At 38.5% G+C, this 18715-nt stretch overlaps 1 protein-coding gene across 3 annotated transcripts in view; it reads right to left on the bottom strand.

Moving 5' to 3' along the window:
- Positions 1–18715, bottom strand: part of CPQ (carboxypeptidase Q) — a 513729-nt gene that overhangs the window by 119783 nt on the left and 375231 nt on the right. For all 3 annotated transcript variants that reach the window (XM_081258893.1, XM_081258895.1, XM_081258894.1), the window contains exon 6: positions 11318–11409. In XM_081258893.1, the coding sequence (XP_081115019.1) occupies positions 11318–11409 (92 nt within the window). The remainder of the gene's footprint in view (positions 1–11317; positions 11410–18715) is intronic.

The raw sequence follows: 18715 nt of genomic DNA, 5'->3' as shown, positions 1-18715 counted from the left end.
TTGAATGGTACAGCCTCCTACCACTTGGGCAGTTTCTAACAAAGTTAGACATTCATCTACCATATGACCCAGCAATTCTACTCCTAGAAAAGAAAAGAAATGTACATGTTCATCAAAAGATTTGTTTGAAAATGGTCATATCAGCCTTATTTATAATAGCTAAAACTAGAAGCAACACAAATGACCATCAATAGGAGAATGGATAAAGAAGTTGTGATATATACTATTCACACAATGAAAAACTACTCTTCAGCTTTTTCTTCTGGCAGCGGCGGGGGAAGCCGGATTCCACGAGAGCAGCAGCAGGGTTCCTGGCAAGAATGATTGCTTGCAGGCCGCCTAGGGTGGTCTCGTCTTTCTGCAGCTTGTAGACCCTCAGGCTTAGGGCTGTTTCAAGCACACAGCCTTGAGAGAGTAAGGTGTTCTTGAGACAATCTGTACCGAATCTGTGACTGAACCCAGTGAAGAACTCTATATAAACGTTTAAGATTCTGGCAGCACATGCGGAGACCTACTCTTTTAGCCACCAGCTGCGGGAGACAGCCTCGTAGACAAAGTGCTCCCAAGTCTGTTCTAGCTGAACAGCTATTGTAGACCCTCATAAGCTGATTTCAGAATGGAGACCGCCACACTCACTGCTGTGCGGCTAACAGGGTCTTGGTGCTCTGGCGGGGTGTCAGGCCTGAGCCTCTGAGGTGGGTCAGCAGAGTTCAGGACACTGGACCACCAGAGACCTCCTGGCCCCGTGTAATATCAATCGGCAAGAGCTCTCCCAGAGACTACCGTCTCAACACGAAGACCCAGCTCCACCCAATGGCCAGCAAGCTCCAGTGCTGGACACCCCATGCCAAACAATTAGCAAAACAGGAACACAACCCCACCCATTAGCAGAGAGCCTGCCTAAAAACATACTAAGTTCACAGACACCTCAAAACACACCACCAGACACAGCCCTGCCCACCGGAAAAACAAGATCCAGTCCCACCCACCAGAACACAGGCACCAGTCCCCTACACAAGGAAACCTACAAAGTCACTGAACCAATCTCAACCACTGGGAGCAGACACCAAAAACAATGGGAACTACGAACCTACAGCCTGTGAAAAGGAGACACCAAACACAGTAGATTAAACAAAATGAGAAGACAGAGAAATATGCAGCAGATGAAAAAGCAAGGTAAAAACTTACGAGACCAAACAAATGAAGAGGAAAGGCAGTCTACCTGAAAAAGAATTCAGAGTAACAATAGTAAAGATGATCCAAAATCTTGGAAATAGAATGGAGAAAATATCAGAAACGTTTAACAAGGACCTAGAAGAATTAAAGAGCAAACAAACAATGATGAACAACAAAATAAATGAAATTAAAAATACTCTAGAAGGAATCAGTAGCAGAATAACTGAGGCAGAAGAATGGATACGTGACCTGGAAGATACAATAGTGGAAATAACTACTGCAGAGCAGAATAATGAAAAAAGAATGAAAAGAATTGAGTACAGTCTCAGAGACGCCTGGGACAACATTAAACGCATCAATGTTCGAATTATAGGGGTCCCAGAAGAAGAAGAGAAAAAGAAAGGGGCTGAGAAAATACTGAAGAGATTATAACCAAAAACTTCCCTAACACGGGAAAGGAAATAGTCAATCAAGTCCAGGAAGCCCAGAGAGTCCAATACAGGAAAAATCCAAGGAGAAACATGCCAAGACACATATTAATCAAACTATCAAAAATTAAATACAAAGAAAAAATATTAAAAACAGCAATAGAAAACCAACAAATAACATAGAAGGGAATCCCCATAAGGTTAACAGCTGATCTTTTAGCAGAAACTCTGTAAGCCAAAAGGGAGTGGCAAGACATATCTAAAGTGATGAAAGGGAAAAACCTAGAACCAAAATTACCCTAGCCAGCAAGGACCTCATTCAGATTCAACAGAGAAATTAAAACCTTTACAGATAAGTAAAAGTTAAGAGAATTCAGCACCACCAAACCAGCTCTACAACAAATGCTAAAGGAACTTCTCTAGGCAGGAAACACAAGAGCAGGAAAAGACCCACAAAAACAAACCCAAAATAATTAAGATAATGGTAATAGGAACATATGTATTGATAATTACTCGAAATGTAAATGGATTAAATACACCAATCAAAAGACACAGACTGGCTGAATGGATACAAAAATAAGACCCATATATATGCTGTCTACAAGAGACCCACTTCAGACCTAGGGACACATACAAATTGAAAGTGAGGGGATGGAAAAAGATGTTCCATGCAAATGGAAATCAAAAGAAAGCTGGAGTAGCAATTTTTTGTATCAGACAAAATAGACTTTAAAATAAAGACTATTACAAGAGACAAAGAGGGACATTACATAATGATCAAGGGATCAATCGAAGAAGAAGATATAAAAATTGTAAATATTTATGCACCCAATATAGGAGCACCTCAGTAGATAAGGCAAAAGCTAACAGCCATAAACGGGGAAATCAACAGTAACACAATAATAGTAGGGGACTTTAACACCCCATTTTCATCAATGGACAGATCATCCAAAATGAAAATAAATAAGGAAACACAAGCTTTAAATGATACATTAAACAAGACGGACTTCATTGATATTTATAGGACATTCCATCCAAAACCAACAGAATACACTTTTCTCAAGTGCTCATGGAAGATTCTGCAAATAGATCATATATTGGGTCACAAATCAAGACTTGGTAAATTTAAGAGAATTGAAATCATATCAAGCATCTTTTCTGACCACAACATTATGAGACTAGATATCGATTACAGGAAAAAACTTAAAATATATGAACACATGGAGGCTAAACAATATGCTACTAAATAACCAAGAGATTACTGGAGAAATCAAAAGGGAAATAAAAAATATCTAGAAACAAATGACAATGAAAACGCAATGTTGCAAAAGCTATGGGATGCAGCAAAAGCAGTTCTCAGAGGGAAGTTTATAGCAATACAATCCTACCTTAAGAAACAAGAAACAACTCAAATAAACAACCTAACTGTACATCTAAAGTAATTAGAGAAAGATAAAAAAAACCCAAAGTTAGCAGAAGGAATAAAATCATAAAGATCAGATCAGAAATAAATGAAAAAGAAATGAAGGAAACAACAGCAAAGATCAATAAAACTAAAAGCTGGTTCTTTGAGAAGATAAAAAAAATTGATAAATCATTAGCCAGACTCATCAAGAAAAAAAGAGAGAAGATTCAAATCAACAGAATTAGAAATGGAAAAGGAGAAGTAACAACTGACACTGCAGAAATACAAAGGATCATGAGAGATTACTACAAGCAACTATATGCCAATAAAAGGGACAACCTGGAAAACATGGACACATTTTTAGAAAAGCACAACCTTCTGATACTGAAACAGGAAGAAATAAAACATATAAACAGACCAATCACAAGAACTGATATTGAGACTGTGATTAAAAATCTTCCAAAAAACAAAGCCCAGGACCAGATGGCTTCACAGGAGAATTCTATCAAACATTTAGAGAAGAGCTAACACCCATCCTTCTCAAACTCTTCCAAAATATAGCAGAGGGAGTAACACTCCCAAACTCATTCTACGAGGCCACCATCATCAAGATACCAAAACCAGACAAAGACATCAGAAGCAAAGAAAATTACAGGGCAATAACACTGATGAACATAGATGCAAAAATCCTCAACAAAATACTAGCAAACAGAATCCAACAGCACATTAAAAGGATTAGGCACCAAGATAAAGTGGGGTTTATCCCAGGAATGCAAGGATACTTCAATATACACAAATCAATCAATGTGATATACCATATTAACAAATTGAAGGAAAAAAACCATATGATAATCTCAAAAGATGCAGAAAAAGCTTTCAACAAAATTCAACAGCCATTTATGATTAAAACCCTCCAGAAAGTAGGCCTAGAGGGAACTTACCTCAACATAATAAAGGCCATATATGACAAACCCACAGCCAACATCATTCTCAATGGTGAAAAACTGAAATAATTTCCACTAAGATCAGGAACAAGACAAGGTTGCCCACTCTCACCAGTATTATTCAACATAGTTTTGGAAGTTTCAGCCACAGCAATCAGAGAAGCAAAAGAAATAAAAGGAATCCAGATCAGAAAAGAAGTAAAGCTGTCAGTGTTTGCAGATGACATGATACTATACATTGAGAATCCTAAAGACTCTACCAGAAAACTACTAGAGCTAATCAATGAATCTGGTAAAGTAGCAGGATACAAAATTAACACACAGAAATCTCTTGCATTCCTGTCCACTAATGATGAAAAATCTGGAAGAGAAATTAAGGAAATACTCCCATTTACCATTGCAACAAGAAGAATAAAATACCTAGGAATAAACCTACCGAAGGAGAAAAAAGACCTATATGCAGAAAACTATAAGACACTGATGAAAGAAATTAGAGATGATACAAACAGAGGGAGGGATACACCACGTTCTTGGATTGGAAGAATCAACATTGTGAAAATGACTATACTACCCAAAGCAATCTACAGGTTCAATGCAATCCGTATCAAACTACCACTGGCATTTTTCACAGAACTAGAACAAAAAATTTTACAATTTGTATGGAAACACAAAAGACCCTGAATGGCCAGAGCAATCTTTTTAATTAATTAATTAATTAATTAATTAATTAATTAATTATTCTTTGGCTATATTGGTTCTTTGTTGCTGCGCATGGGACTTCTCTAATTGCAGTGAGCGGGGCTACTCTTTGTTGCAGTGTGCGGGCTCCTCATTGTGGTGGCTTCTCTTGTTGTGGAGCACAGGCTCTAGGCGGGTGGCCTATAGTAATTGTGGCACTCAGGCTCAGTGGTTGTGGCTGGCGGGCTCTAGAGCACAGGCTCAGTAGTTGTGGCACCTGGGTTTAGCTGTTCTATGGCATGTGGGATCTTCCTGCACTAGGGCTCAAACACGTGCCCCCTGTATTGGCAGGTGGATTCTTAACCACTGCACCACCAGGGCAGCCCCAGCCAAAGCAACATTGAGGAAGAAAAACGGAGCTGGAGGAATCAGGGTCCTGGACTTCAGACTATACTACAAAGCTACAGTAATGAAGACAGTATGATACTGGCACAAAAACAGAAATATAGATCAATGGAACAGGATAGAAAGCCCAGAAGTAAACCCACGCACATATGGTCACCTTATTTTTGATAAAGGAGGCAAGAATATACAATGGAAAAAAGACAGCCTTTTCAATAAGTGGTGCTGGGATAACTGGACTGCTACATGTAAAAGAATGAAATCAGAACACTCCCTAACACTGTATACAACAGTATAGGGTGGACTAAAGACCTAAGTGTAAGGCCAGACACTATAAAACTCCTAGAGGAAAACACAGGCAGAACACTCTATGACATAAATCACAGCAAGATCCTTTTTGACCCAGCTCCTAGAGAAACGGAAATGAAAACAAAAATAAACACATGGGACCTATTGAAACTTAAAAGCTTTTGCACAGCAAAAGAAACCATAAACAAGACGAGAAGACAACCATCAGAATGGGAGAAATATTTGCAAATGAAGCAACTGACAAAGGATTAATCTCCAAAATATACAATCAGCTCATGCAGCTCAATATCAAAAAAAAAAAAAAAACCCCAATCCAATAATGGGCAGAAAAGCTAAATAGACATTTCTCCAAAGAAGATATACAGATTGCCAACAAACACATGAAAGGATTCTCAACATCCTTGATCATTAGAGAAATGCAAATCAAAACTACAATGAGGTATCACCTCACACCCGTCAGAATGGCTATCCTCAGAAAATCTACAAACAATAAATGCTGGAGAGGGTGCTAAGAAAAGGGAACTCTCTTGCCCTGTTGGTGGCAATGTAAATTGATACAGCTACTATGGAGAACAGTATGGAGGTTCCTTAAAAACTAAAAATAGAACTACCCTATGACCCAGCAATCCCACTACTGGGCATATATTCTGAGAAAACCATAATTCAAAGAAACATGTACCACGCTGTTCATTGCAGTTCTATTTACAATAGTCAGGACATGGAAGCAACCTAAGTGTCCATCGACAGATGAATGGATAAAGAAGATGTGGAACATATTTACAATGGAATATTACTCAGCCATAAAAAGAAATGAAACCAAACTATTTGTAGTGAGTTCGCTGGACCTAGAGTCTGTCATACAGAGTGAAGTAAGTCCAAAAGAGAAAAACAAATATCGTATGCTAACACATATATAGGGAATCTTAAAAAAAAAAGTTTCTCATGAACCTAGGGGCAGGACAGGAATAAAGACGCAGATGTAGGGAATAGAATTGAGGACACAGGGAGGAGGAAGGGTAAGCTGGAACGAAGTGAGAGAGCGGCATGGACACATATACACTACCAAATGTAAAATAGATAGCTAGTGGGAAGCAGTCGCATAGCACAGGGAGATGAGCTGGATGCTTTGTGACCACCTAGAGGGGTGGATAGGGAGGGTGGCAGGGAGACACAAGAGGGAGGGGATATGGGGATATATGTATACATATAGCTCATTCACTTTGTTATACAGCAGAAACTAACACAACATTGTAAAGCAATTATACTCCAATAAAGATGTTTAAAAAATTTTTTTAAAACTCCTCTGCAACAGAAAGAGACAAACTGCTATTACCGCAACAGCATGGAAGAATCACAAAACCATACTTGTTTACGTATTGCAGGAAGCCTAGGAGTATATACTGTATCATTGAAATTCAAGAACAGGCATAACCAATCTGTGGTTATAAAAAGCAGTATAATAGTTAGCTTTAGTTATCTTTGGTGGAGTCAGAGGTTGATCTGAAAGGGAAATTTCCTAGGATAACAGGAACACTCTGTATCTTGATCTGGGCGATGGTTACACAGGGGTATACATTTGCCAAATATATTGCACTGTATACTTAAGATCTGTGCATCTTATCACTCTATGCTACTTATACCTCAATAAAACACTGTTAGCATGAAAAGTGTGTTACTTATAAACAAATCAGTAAACATAAAGCACAAACAATATGCATATAAATAATTCTCAACTTCATGTGCTAATGTGAAGATACAGTGGAAAGAACTTGAACACTAGGAGAAAAGTTTACAGTTTATCAAAATATGCAAAGTAGCATTTTTTTAAAAATAAGAGAATAATATGTACACATCCTTTATAGGACTTTATGCTATGAATTGTTACGGGCACGCTGTAATGGACACCAGGAATGATTGCTATTCTAGTTGAGTCCAAAATATATTTCCATACAATAAGTTATTTATAACTTTGTATGACCTAAATGATAAGTTTATAAATTTTGTTTGGAGCCAATTATATAAGTATTTTGCAGGAAAATTCTATTGTTATCAATAATATAAATGTACATGTATATTACACATGTAAAGTGAAAAACTCAGTACTTCCTGTTAGAATTATTTTACTTAGTAATGCCTGCCAAAATGCACATAGACCTTTCTGAGCCGAAGTTTGTTTCCTTGGAAAGTGTGTTTTAGATATCACAATAAAGTTCTACTTTAGTTTCAAAATTTATACACAAACCGCAAATAGTCTCACATATTTCAGAACAATTTAGTAAGGCTAGCAATTATTATAATAATTCAAGTAATACTTCATAAGCATAACTATGACATAAAGGCAGCTATTAATCTGATTACAATTTTGAAAACTAGCTAGGCAATACGTTTTAGCATATGATTTTTTTATGTTTTATTTATTTACTTTTTCTTATTAGTCAAGCATTTTATACACATCAGTGTATATATGTCAATCCCAATTTCCCAATTCATCACACCCCCACCCCCACCCCCCCTCCGCTTTCCCCCCTTGGTGTCCATACGTTTGTTCTCTACATCTGTGTCTCAATTTCTGCTCTGCAAACTGGATCATCTGTGCCATTTTCTAGATTCCACATATATGCATTAATATACGATATTTGTTTTTCTCTTTCTGACTTACTTCACTCTGTATGGCAGTCTCTAGATGCATCCACAGCTCTACAAATGACCCAATTTCGTTCCTTTTTATGGCTGAGTAATATTCCATTGTATATATGTACCACATCTTCTTTATCCATTCGTCTGTTGAGGGGCATTTAGGTTGCTTCCATGACCTGGCTATTGTAAATAGTGCTGCAATGAACATTGGGGTGCATGTGTCTTTTTGAATTATGGTTTTCTCTGGGTATATGCCTAGTAGTGGGACTGTTGGGTCATATGGTAATTCTAGTTTTAGTTATTTAAGGAACCTCCATAGTGTTCTCCATAGTAGCTGTATCAATTTACATTGCCACCAACAGTGCAAGAGGGTTCCCTTTTCTCCACATCCTCTCCAGCATTTGTTGTTTGTAGATTTTCTGATGATGCCCATTCTAACTGGTGTGAGGTGATACCTCATTGTAGTTTTGATTTGCATTTCTCTGATAATTAGTGGTGTAGAGTGGCTTTTCATGTGCTTGTTGGCCATCTGTATGTCTTCTTTGGAGAAATGTCTATTTAGGTCTTCTGCCCATTTTTGGATTGGGTTGTTTGTTTCTTTAATATTGAGCTGCATGAGCTGTTTATATATTTTGGAGATTAATCCTTTGTCCGTTGATTCATTTGCAAATATTTTCTCCCATTCTGAGGGTTGTCTTTTCATCGTGTTTATTGTTTCCTTTGCTATGCAAAAGTTTTTAAGTTTCAATAGGTCCCATGTGTTTATTTTTGTTTTCATTTCCATTACTCTAGGAGGTGGATAAAAAAATAACTTGCTGTGATTTATGTCAAAGAGTGTTGTGTTTTCCTCTAAGAGTTTTATAGTGCCTGGTCTTACATTTAGGTGTCTAATCCATTTTGAGTTTAACTTTGTGTATGGTGTTAGGGAGTGTTCTAATGTCATTCTTTTACATGTAGCTGTCCAGTTTTCCCAGCACCACTTATTGAAGAGACTGTCTTTTCTCCATTGTATATCCTTGCCTCCTTTGTCATAGATTAGTTGACCATAGGTGCGTGGGTTTATCTCTGGGCTTTCTATCTTGTTCCATTGATCCATGTTTCTGTTTTTGTGCCAGTACCATACTGTCTTGATTACTGTAGCTTTGCAGTATAGTCTGAAGTCAGGGAGTCTGATTCTTCCAGCTTTTTTTTCCCTCAAGACTGCTTTGGCTATTTGGGGTCTTTTGTGTCTCCATACGAATTTTAAGATTTTTTGTTCTAGTTCTGTAAAGAAATGCCATTGGTAATTTGATAGGGATTGCATTGAATCTGCAGATTGCTTTTGGTAGTAGAGTCATTTTCACAATATTGATTCTTCCAATCCAAGTACATTGTATATTCTCCATCTGTTGGTATCATCTTTAATTTCTTTCATCAGTGTCTTATAGTTTTCTGCATACAGGTCTTTTGTCTCCCTAGGTAGGTTTATTCCTAGGTATTTTATTCTTTTTGTTGCAATGGTAAATGGGAGTGTTTCTTTAATTTCTCTTTCAGATTATTCTTCATTAGTGTATAGGAATGCAAGAGATTTCTGTGCATTAATTTTGTATCCTGCAACTTCACCAAATTCATTGATTAGCTCTAGTAGTTTTCTGGTGGCATCTTTAGGATTCTCTATGTAGAGTATCATATCATCTGCAAACATTGACAGTTTTACTTCTTCTTTTGCAATTTATATTCTTTTATTTCTTTTTCTTCTCTGATTGCTGTGGCTAGGACTTCCAAGACTATGTTGAATAATAGTAGTGAGAGTGCATATCCTTGTCTTGTTCCTGATCTTAGAGGAAATGCTTTCAGTTTTTCACCATTGAGAATGATGTTTGCTGTGGGTTTGTTGTATATGGCCTTTATTATGTTGAAGTAGGTTCCTCTGTGTCCACTTTCTGGAGAGTTTTTATCATAAATGGCTGTTGAATTTTGTCAAAAGCTTTTTCTGCATCTACTGAGATGATCATATGGTTTTTATTCTTCAGTTTGTTAATATGGTGTATCACACTAATTGATTTGCATATATTGAACAATCCTTGCATCTCTGGGATAAATCCCAGTTGATCATGGGATTATATACATAACTTGCCTACTGTAAATACTGTTGCTGTGAACATTGGGGTTCATGTATCTTTTTGAATTAGAGTTTTCATCTTTTCCAGATATATGCCTAGAAGTAGGATTGCTGAATCATATGGTAGCTCTATTTTTAGTTTTTTAAGGAACCTCCATACTGTTTTCCATAGTGGCTGCACCAATTTACATTCCCACCAACAGTGCACAAGGGTTCCCTTTTCTCCACACCGTCTCCAGCATTTATTATCTGTAGACATTTTGATGATGGTCATTCTGACTAGTGTGAGGTGATACCTCATTGTGGTTTAGATTTGAATTTCTCTAATAATCAGAGATGTTGAGCATCTTTTCATGTGCCTGTTGGCCATCTGCATGTCTTCTTTGGAGAAATGTATTATTAGGTCTTCTGCCCATTTTTTGACATTGAGTTGTATGAGTTGTTTGTGTATTTTGGCTATTAATCCTTTGTCGATTGTGTCATTTGCAAATATTTTCTGCCATTCCATAGATTTCATTTTGTTTTGTTGGTGGTTTCCTTTGCTGTGCAAAAGCTTTCAAGTTTGATTGGATCTCACTTATTTATTTTTGCTTTTATTTCTTTTGCCTTGGGACTCCCTGTCCCTGTCTTAAACGTGGTCTTTTATTTCTATTTATGATCTTCCACTATCACCTTCTTGCTTCAAGCTTCACTTTTGCCTTATATTGGTCACTGTCAAACCACACTGTCCTCCACATTCCCAGGTCTGAGACTGCTCTTTGCTGCTTTTCCATGGTCATTATCAATGCTCCTGGCTGACTTAAGATCTCAGGATGTGGCTCTCAAATACCAGCGCTCCCAGGAGGATTTGGGACATTGGGGTATGGGGGTGGACTCAGTAGCAACAGGGAATGTTAACCTATTACTATTTCTCTGGCATACATGAATATAGCAGAACCAGAGAGTTTAGGAAAATGGCCACATAGCAGGTGTAATTTTCCTAAGGCTACAGACTAATGTAGAAATAGAAAATCATTCAGCTCCATCCCAGCACCCTCAGCTCACCAGTGCATTCTCCTTTATGGAGCTGGATGAAGACTTCTGTAAAGGGTGTTTGCCAGGGCCAGCCTAGCACAAAGTATTGCTGAGTCTTCAGGACAATAGAGGAAATTCTTAAACTAAAAGCATCAGTGCTTTTGCTGTATTTACACTGATATTACATGTGCAAATGCCCAGCAGTCCATGGCTGCTCTCTTACCTTGTGTAATTGGTAATACTGCAAGGCACCAATTCCACCTTGCTCCTCTGCAGTCCAGAGCACCAAACGCAGAGTCCTCTTTGGACGCAGCCCTGGGAAAAATAAGAAAATAAAACAAGTGATTCTTCAGTTGCCTTTGAATTTTTGAAAAATGGCAGGGCCTCTTATCTGCATTCTGGAGGCAGGAGGGAATCAGACGTGTGCACATTCATCTCTTGCTGGTGTGGCTGCCTGATTTAGGGTGTGGCTGACAAAACAAAGGAGTACCCTCAGGGCTGATCTCTAGGGCAGGTTAATGAAGAAAGGGGTTGTGATAAATGTGGTCTGCCAGCCAGGAATTGAGAGCCTCTATTCATATCCTTAACTGGACAGCCTGCCCAGTAGTACCCCATGGATGGCCAAGTTCATTGGGATATTAGATTGCATCCAGAAGATGCAGTTAGGCTCTAGACAGATCATGAGACCTTCCAGTGATTAACTGAAACCCAATCATGTGCCTCTACTTTAAGACAAGGTGTGTCGGGGGTTGCTTCTTAGTCTAAATCCACAAGTATAGCTAGCTGCCCATTCTGTCCTTCGTAATGTGATGATTGTGAAGCAGATGCAATGTTTATGTTTACCCAGGGTCACGTTCCCCTCCGTCTTGGAAATATAAGGTCATTCACTTAAGGTCAATGAAAATGAATTGAATGAGAATGGTATTTTATTCATCTCATTACCACACAAACAGCTTGGTGGCCATTTCATTGACTTGGGAAATACAAACTTGTGTCCTGCAGCTATTACAGCTACTAGCAGATCTGGCGCATCTAGAGGCATTTTTGAGTGACTGTATCCACTTCGAAAAGCTAACTACGGTGGTCAAACAGTATGCTAAAAGTTCCACTTTTTGACCAAGAATTAAAACTCATTTCTGATTTGGACCTGATGATGTGGTTTCTGAGAAATAACAAAGGCAGAAACATGAGAAGCTGGGCTTAAATCTTATTGATAAGATCTGTCCTCTTGCCTCACTGCAGGGAAACCATAGGGAAGGACTTTGAATGGCTCCGAGATGGACACACCACAGACGTCGAGTATAACCAACTGCTGCCACCCAGGCACGTGGCCTTCTTCAAGGGAGGGGGCTGGTCGACTTCAGCCTGGATGATAAATGCTCCTGGGAAATGGAGCTCTGTCTTGCCTCCTCTGGACACCAACCAGTATTCTGCTTTCAGAAGCCTAGTGCCAAGGCATTGAAAAGGAACTACGTTTCTCACTAAATTGAATATTGTGAAGCTACTTTACACTTGAGCATTTTAACATAATTACAAGAGCGCAGGTTTAGGAGGCAGGCTGACCTGAGTTCCAGTTAAAGCCTAGACAAGCAATGTCCACATCCAATTGTTCAGCAAATCCCCTTGGTGTTTTCTTCTAAGTCCATCTAGAATCCAACTCTTCACCTCTGCTACCACGCTGGTCCAAGTCCCACCTTCTTTTGCCTGGACTGGTGCAAAACAGTCCTCCTAACTGGTCTCCCTGCCTCAGCCTGTGCCCCTCTGAAGCTGATGGTGTGCACTGCAGTCAGCAAGACTCTTGTAAAACTTATACCAGAGCATGTCATTTCTCTGTTCAAAACCTCCAAGAGACGTACTGTAAGCTTCTCAAAGACAGGTATTTAAGTTTTGTGATTCAATGTGATGCCCCCAGTGCCCAGACAGTTTGGCACATATTAGGTGCCCAATAAATACGTCTTGAATGAATACATTAATCCAAAGTGTGGTGCCTCACTAGTAAAATTCAAAGCCCTCTACCACTGTCCCAACCTCATTTCCTAAAACTTTCCTGCTAGCTCATTTCCAGGCAAAATGTTGTAGTTGAAAAAGGCAGACAGATCTGGTGAGCCCTGCTATTAATAGGCACTAGCTGTGTAACCACTGGGAAATAGATCTACCTGCACTTCAGCTTCCTTATCTAAAGAGTGGAGGGAATATTACATGCTCATAACGTAACGTCTTCCCTGGGTGGTTGTGAGGATGAAATGAGGTGTGATGAAGACAATCTGTGTCTGCCATGCAACAGACATTCAATGAATGAATGATAAAACTACACAATGGAGAGCCAGGCACAGAGCACACACTTCTACCCATAGAGAGAAGGGGCATCTAAATACTCAGGACAATCCTCCAAAGTCATTTGAGCCCCTGCTAAAGAAGAATCGTGAAGTACCCACTGCCAGCTGCACAGAGTCAAACCACCAACTCACATTCATAGCACAAACTTAAACTGCTGTTGGATTAAGAAATATGATCAGTCTATGTCTAAAGACCATAGTCACTGGCTCCTCTAACAGAAATGTGCTTAGTGTCAATTTAAATCAAATGACATTTTGCTTGCAACATAGAAAAAAAAATAAAAAGAGATAAAGTTCTGAAAATGAAAATTCTAAACATGTTTTTAGATCCATAAAGAAGGGGGAAAAGCTTTCTGTTTACATATCTCCTCATTTACCAGCAAAACAGTACCAAGTTATTAAAATGATGGAATTCTCTAAATAAGGATCAAGGGACAGTTAGCACAAGTTAGAGAAAAATCCATTTTTAAAAGCAAATGCCCTGAATATCCTCATAGATTTGGTGTTCTACTTGCAAATCATTACCGTACAGGATTAGTCTCCTTCACATTTCAATCAGCCAGATAACCAATGATGTTATATTAAGATAACAAAAAAGTAATCGGTTTGAAGTGAAGAATGCTAAGTCCTCCAAACAACAACAGCATAGCTGGTGCATGGCTGGCCCTCAGGAGACAGAGCCACCTCCCAGCCCTGGAGAAGTTCAGTCCCCATCCTACTCCACATTCAAGGTTAAGGCCCAAAAAAAGAGGTTAGGAAACCAGTGGTTAAGCAAATACCTGACTGAGCTGCGAAGTCTCTTTTCCACTCTGACATTCTGATTGTCCCTAGAACCTAAGAGAAATGCATGGGACTTCATTCAGTACTAGACCCTGACTTTAGTGTGGAGTTGGAGCTCCCAGGCCACCTGAGTCCACAGACAGGGAGCATGGGGCACAGAAAGGTGTTGGCTGTGGAATCTCGATAAACATTGTTTGATTTCCTGCTCTGCTACCTCTGGCTCTTTGACTTTAGATTAGTTTCCCAATCTCTCTGAGCCTCAGTTTCCACATCTACACAATAAGGAAAAGGGGAATGACCTCATGATTTTGTTAAGAAAATTAAATGAGACCAGGCAAATATATAGGAAGCACAGTTCCTGGCGCATAGTAGGCTTTCAAGAATTGTCTGTTAGCTTCACTCTACATCATTCCACGGACTTCAGTCTGTGCCAATGATTTCCCAGGAAATCCTGTGAGAGAACTTCCAGGAAGGAGGCATCTTCCTCATTCTTCTTCCCTAGGAACCGTAGAACATCTTTGTTTATACGTAATGCATACCCAGCCAAGGGAGAAACACAAATTTCATCTAGCTCATAGAAAAACACATAACCTCTTTCAGCACAGAATAGGCCCTCATTCCAACATAGAGCATATTCAAATCCAAATAAATAGAAATTGTTTCCTCACTTTAAAAATCAAAGGTCAATCAGAATTTTTAGTTTCTGGATAAAGTAAAAAAGCTTAATAAATCTGAAAACTGAATAAAGTTGATACAAAGATGTCTGCATTTATCATTTTAAAATAATAGAATTTATTGTGTATCTCAAATCCAAACTGGTCTCAAAGCTAGGCATTTTAAGTATATAAAGTAACAAAAATAACAACAACAACAATAATAAAACAATAATAATGACAGCAACACAACAAAGTGATACAAGGTCAAATGCAGGGATCTCATCTTGTAGTGAAACTAGGGCAAATGAATAGCTCCACAGTAATCCTAGCTCACAGCTGTGGCCCTGGCTCAGTGGTTTACAGCACCAGCCTAAGGCAAGCACATGAAATAAACCTTAGAATTGGAGGTGAGAGGGAGGACTCCAGGCTGAGCTGGCTAGGAGTCAGGTCTCATTGAGGTTTTGTCAGAAGATAGGCAATTAGTTACCCCATAAATGTAATGCAACTGCCCAGAAATCTCTTGACCTCCTGGAATTTTTATTAAGAGCTTCAGATAGCACAGCAAACTTTTATGGCATTACAGTTTTTCTCTAAAAGAACATAAACTACAGATAATATGTCAGAGTTTTGTCTTTGTTTATGAAATAAGACACATGCATTTCACTTTCATTTTACTGAGGAGAGTAATAATGCTATTGGGAAAATAGTGCCTATGAGAAAAGGTGAAAACAATCTGGCTGGAGTTTATTTTTTGTTATTATCAAATTTAAAGATAAGTAGTCTGAGAGTTAAAGCAATAAATTGAAAAGGTCAACTGACTGTCCTGCACTTGCACTAAGAGTGGGCCAAAATAAAATAAACTTAGATTAATCCAGCCTTGTAGATAGATTTCCCAAATCATGAATTCTAAAGAACACTATTTGTTAACAAAGTGTATTAACCCAAATGCCTGTTTACTACTCCATTTCAGTACTGTCAGAACTATGTATAAGTACTCTTCTCCGTTCTGACACCAATTTTGTAGAGAAAACACAATTTTCTCTTACAGTAAATATACTCAGTTTCCACATATATGCTCTAGCTCATAAATACACTTGCTGTCCAGCTCTCCTTTATCAACAATTCAAAAGAGTGCTGCATTTAGAGATGTCTAATACTGCAATAAACTTGACTAGTATAAGTGCGGTACCTGAATTAAAGAATAAATCATGACATATTAGTATATAAACTGAATGAGATGAGGCAGTAAGCATAGTGGTTAAGCATACGGGTTTTGGGGTTGAGACCTATTTCCACCTTGGACGAGTTACATAATTCATTATATAATATATAAACACATTATCACTGATTTTTTTAAAACAGGGGGCATGGTTACACAAAGATTCATTATTTTAGTGAAGTAAATTACAACTACTACTCTTTATAGGCAGGAACAGAAAATCACTTGGAGGAAGATCTTTTGTTCTTGGAAGAATCACTTGTATCCTTCTTAGCCATGTAAATATAAAGCAATTAGACAGTTTTGGGGGGCTTTGGGGCAGGGCAACGAGCTTTTTAAAACTCCACCTTGCTAGCCGCTTCCCCTTGAGCTATCTGGAGGAACAACCTGGACACTGGGCAGGAGATAAATCAGAGTGTAAGAGGAGCCCAGGGTCTTCTGGGAGGAAAGCCCAGTGTCCTCACCCCTGCTTCCTTGGACAGAGGACTGGGGATGAGAGAACTGTTGGGTCAGGGTGACAATGGCTAAAGTCCCGGGGCAGGGAAGGTCCTGGAAACCACTAAAATAAAGTGATCTTGAAGAAAGGGGTCTGGGTTATTGACCTGGGCTCAACACAGTGGCGTTGAATCTTAATTCAGGGGAAGGGCTTATTGTAGTCTAGCATGTGGCCAAGTCCAGAAGCTCCTTCAGATCCAGCAACCCTAACAGAGGTTATGATTTAGAGAACTGAGGATGGGAATATTAACAAAGAGAGTTGTAACCTTGCTCCCAAAATGGGCACCACTGTAACTTAGGGCTGCAAACAATGCCGTGCGCCAGCCAGAAGGAGGAGTAGTCACAGGTGGATCCAACCACAGGTTTCTGGAGGAGGACTGACCCATTTGCCCTGAGTCAAGTCCCAGGGACCTCAGGAGGAGATAACAGACTTCCTGCTAATAAGGCCTGTAGAGGCTTGGATGATTCACTCTAAAGGAGATTGAAGGATGTGATCATATTTATAACCTGTGTTTGTGGAGCAGGTCATAACAGTTATAATTTCCATAATTCAAAGTGAACAGTCCTACCTCATTACAATGATTAGGATTCTGTTAGCCAGGAAAATCACTATTAATCATTGCTGAAGTAGAAACGCTGTGACTACTATGGTGTGAAGGCCATTTCTGGCCCTAATCCAGTTTTCCACCCTTATCATCCTGCTTCTACCTCTCATCCTAAGCTCCAGCCACATCACATTTCCTACCAGTCCCTGACCTGAGATGCCATGATATCTCAGATTTCTGGTCCTTTGTAGATGCTCTTCTTCCTATCTAGAATGCCCCTTCAACTTTTCCATCTGGCAAACTCCTATTCATTCGACAAAGCCCATCACTAACATTACTTTATCTGGGAAGGCTCCCCTAACTCTAGGGAAAAGTTGGTTGTTCCTTTCTCAGTGTTCTTCTAGAACTACACACGGATCTCTCTGTTCATTTTCAACCACACTTACACGTTGATCTCCCCACTAGACCACTAATTTTCTGAGACACTCGTTTCTCTTTTTCATAACCCTGGTCCAGTACCTGATGTGTAACAAGTGCTGAAAAACTGTTTATTGACTGACTGGATGAATGAATGAGTGAATAAATATATTTATATAAGTATAAATACAGCTACTACGTTTTTGGAAAGTGGCATTGACATATATACACTACCAAATGTAAAATAGATAGCTAGTGGGAAGCAGCCACATAGCACAGGGAGATCAGCTCGGTGCTTTGTGACCACCTAGAGGGGTGGGATAGGGAGCGTGGGAGGGAGACGCAAGAGGGAGGGGATATGGGGATATATGTATACATATAGATCATTCACTTTGTTATACAGCAGCAACTAACACAACAATGTAAAGCAATTATACTCCAATAAAGATGTTATGAAAAATAAATAAATAAATAAATCATACTAGTGACTGTTCAGTTCAGAAAGTTAAGATATACTCTTTTTGTGAAACCAAAGCCCAGTAGCCTAGTTAATTAGATGTGCTTCAACTTCTACATTTGCTTCAGTTGTTAATGCATTTACCTACTTTTGTATCACAGACAGATCTAGTCAAAATTATTACACCAATAGCTCTTGTTGATCAAGTCATTAAATAAATATATTATGGTCACAGAAATCTTTCCAACAGCTAATTGTATTAAATGATAGGTATCTGCATTTTAAGCTCTGACATGTCTCTTTAATTTTTTACTTCAATATTTTTTCTGATTATAAAACAATATATCCTTTAAAAAATGGAAAACTATAAAAAAATTTAGAAAACAGAAACAACCTATAAGCATATTTTATTTCCTTATAATTTTTGTATGCATGCATTTGTATACATATATAAAGAGTGATTTTTATATATAATTTTATACTACATTTTCCACTTAAAAATCATGGCATATGTGGCCTCTATCTATAATAATAATAATCTTCAAGAAAGTGATTCTTAATTTTTTTAGCTATTCTCTTATTGTTGGATATTTAAGGTTTTTATCCTTAGGGCAAGTTCTTAAAAGTAGAAATAATGAGTCTAAATAGTATAAACATTTTTAAGGCTCTTGAAACATGTCACCAATGCCCTAAAAAAAGCTTACCAATATATATTC

This window comes from Mesoplodon bidens, assembly GCF_964165515.1.
Source record: "Mesoplodon bidens genome assembly, chromosome: 16".
NCBI classification, from domain to species: Eukaryota; Metazoa; Chordata; class Mammalia; order Artiodactyla; family Ziphiidae; genus Mesoplodon; species Mesoplodon bidens.
Note: the sequence above shows the minus strand (reverse complement) of the source record. Positions and strands in the feature narration are given on the sequence as shown.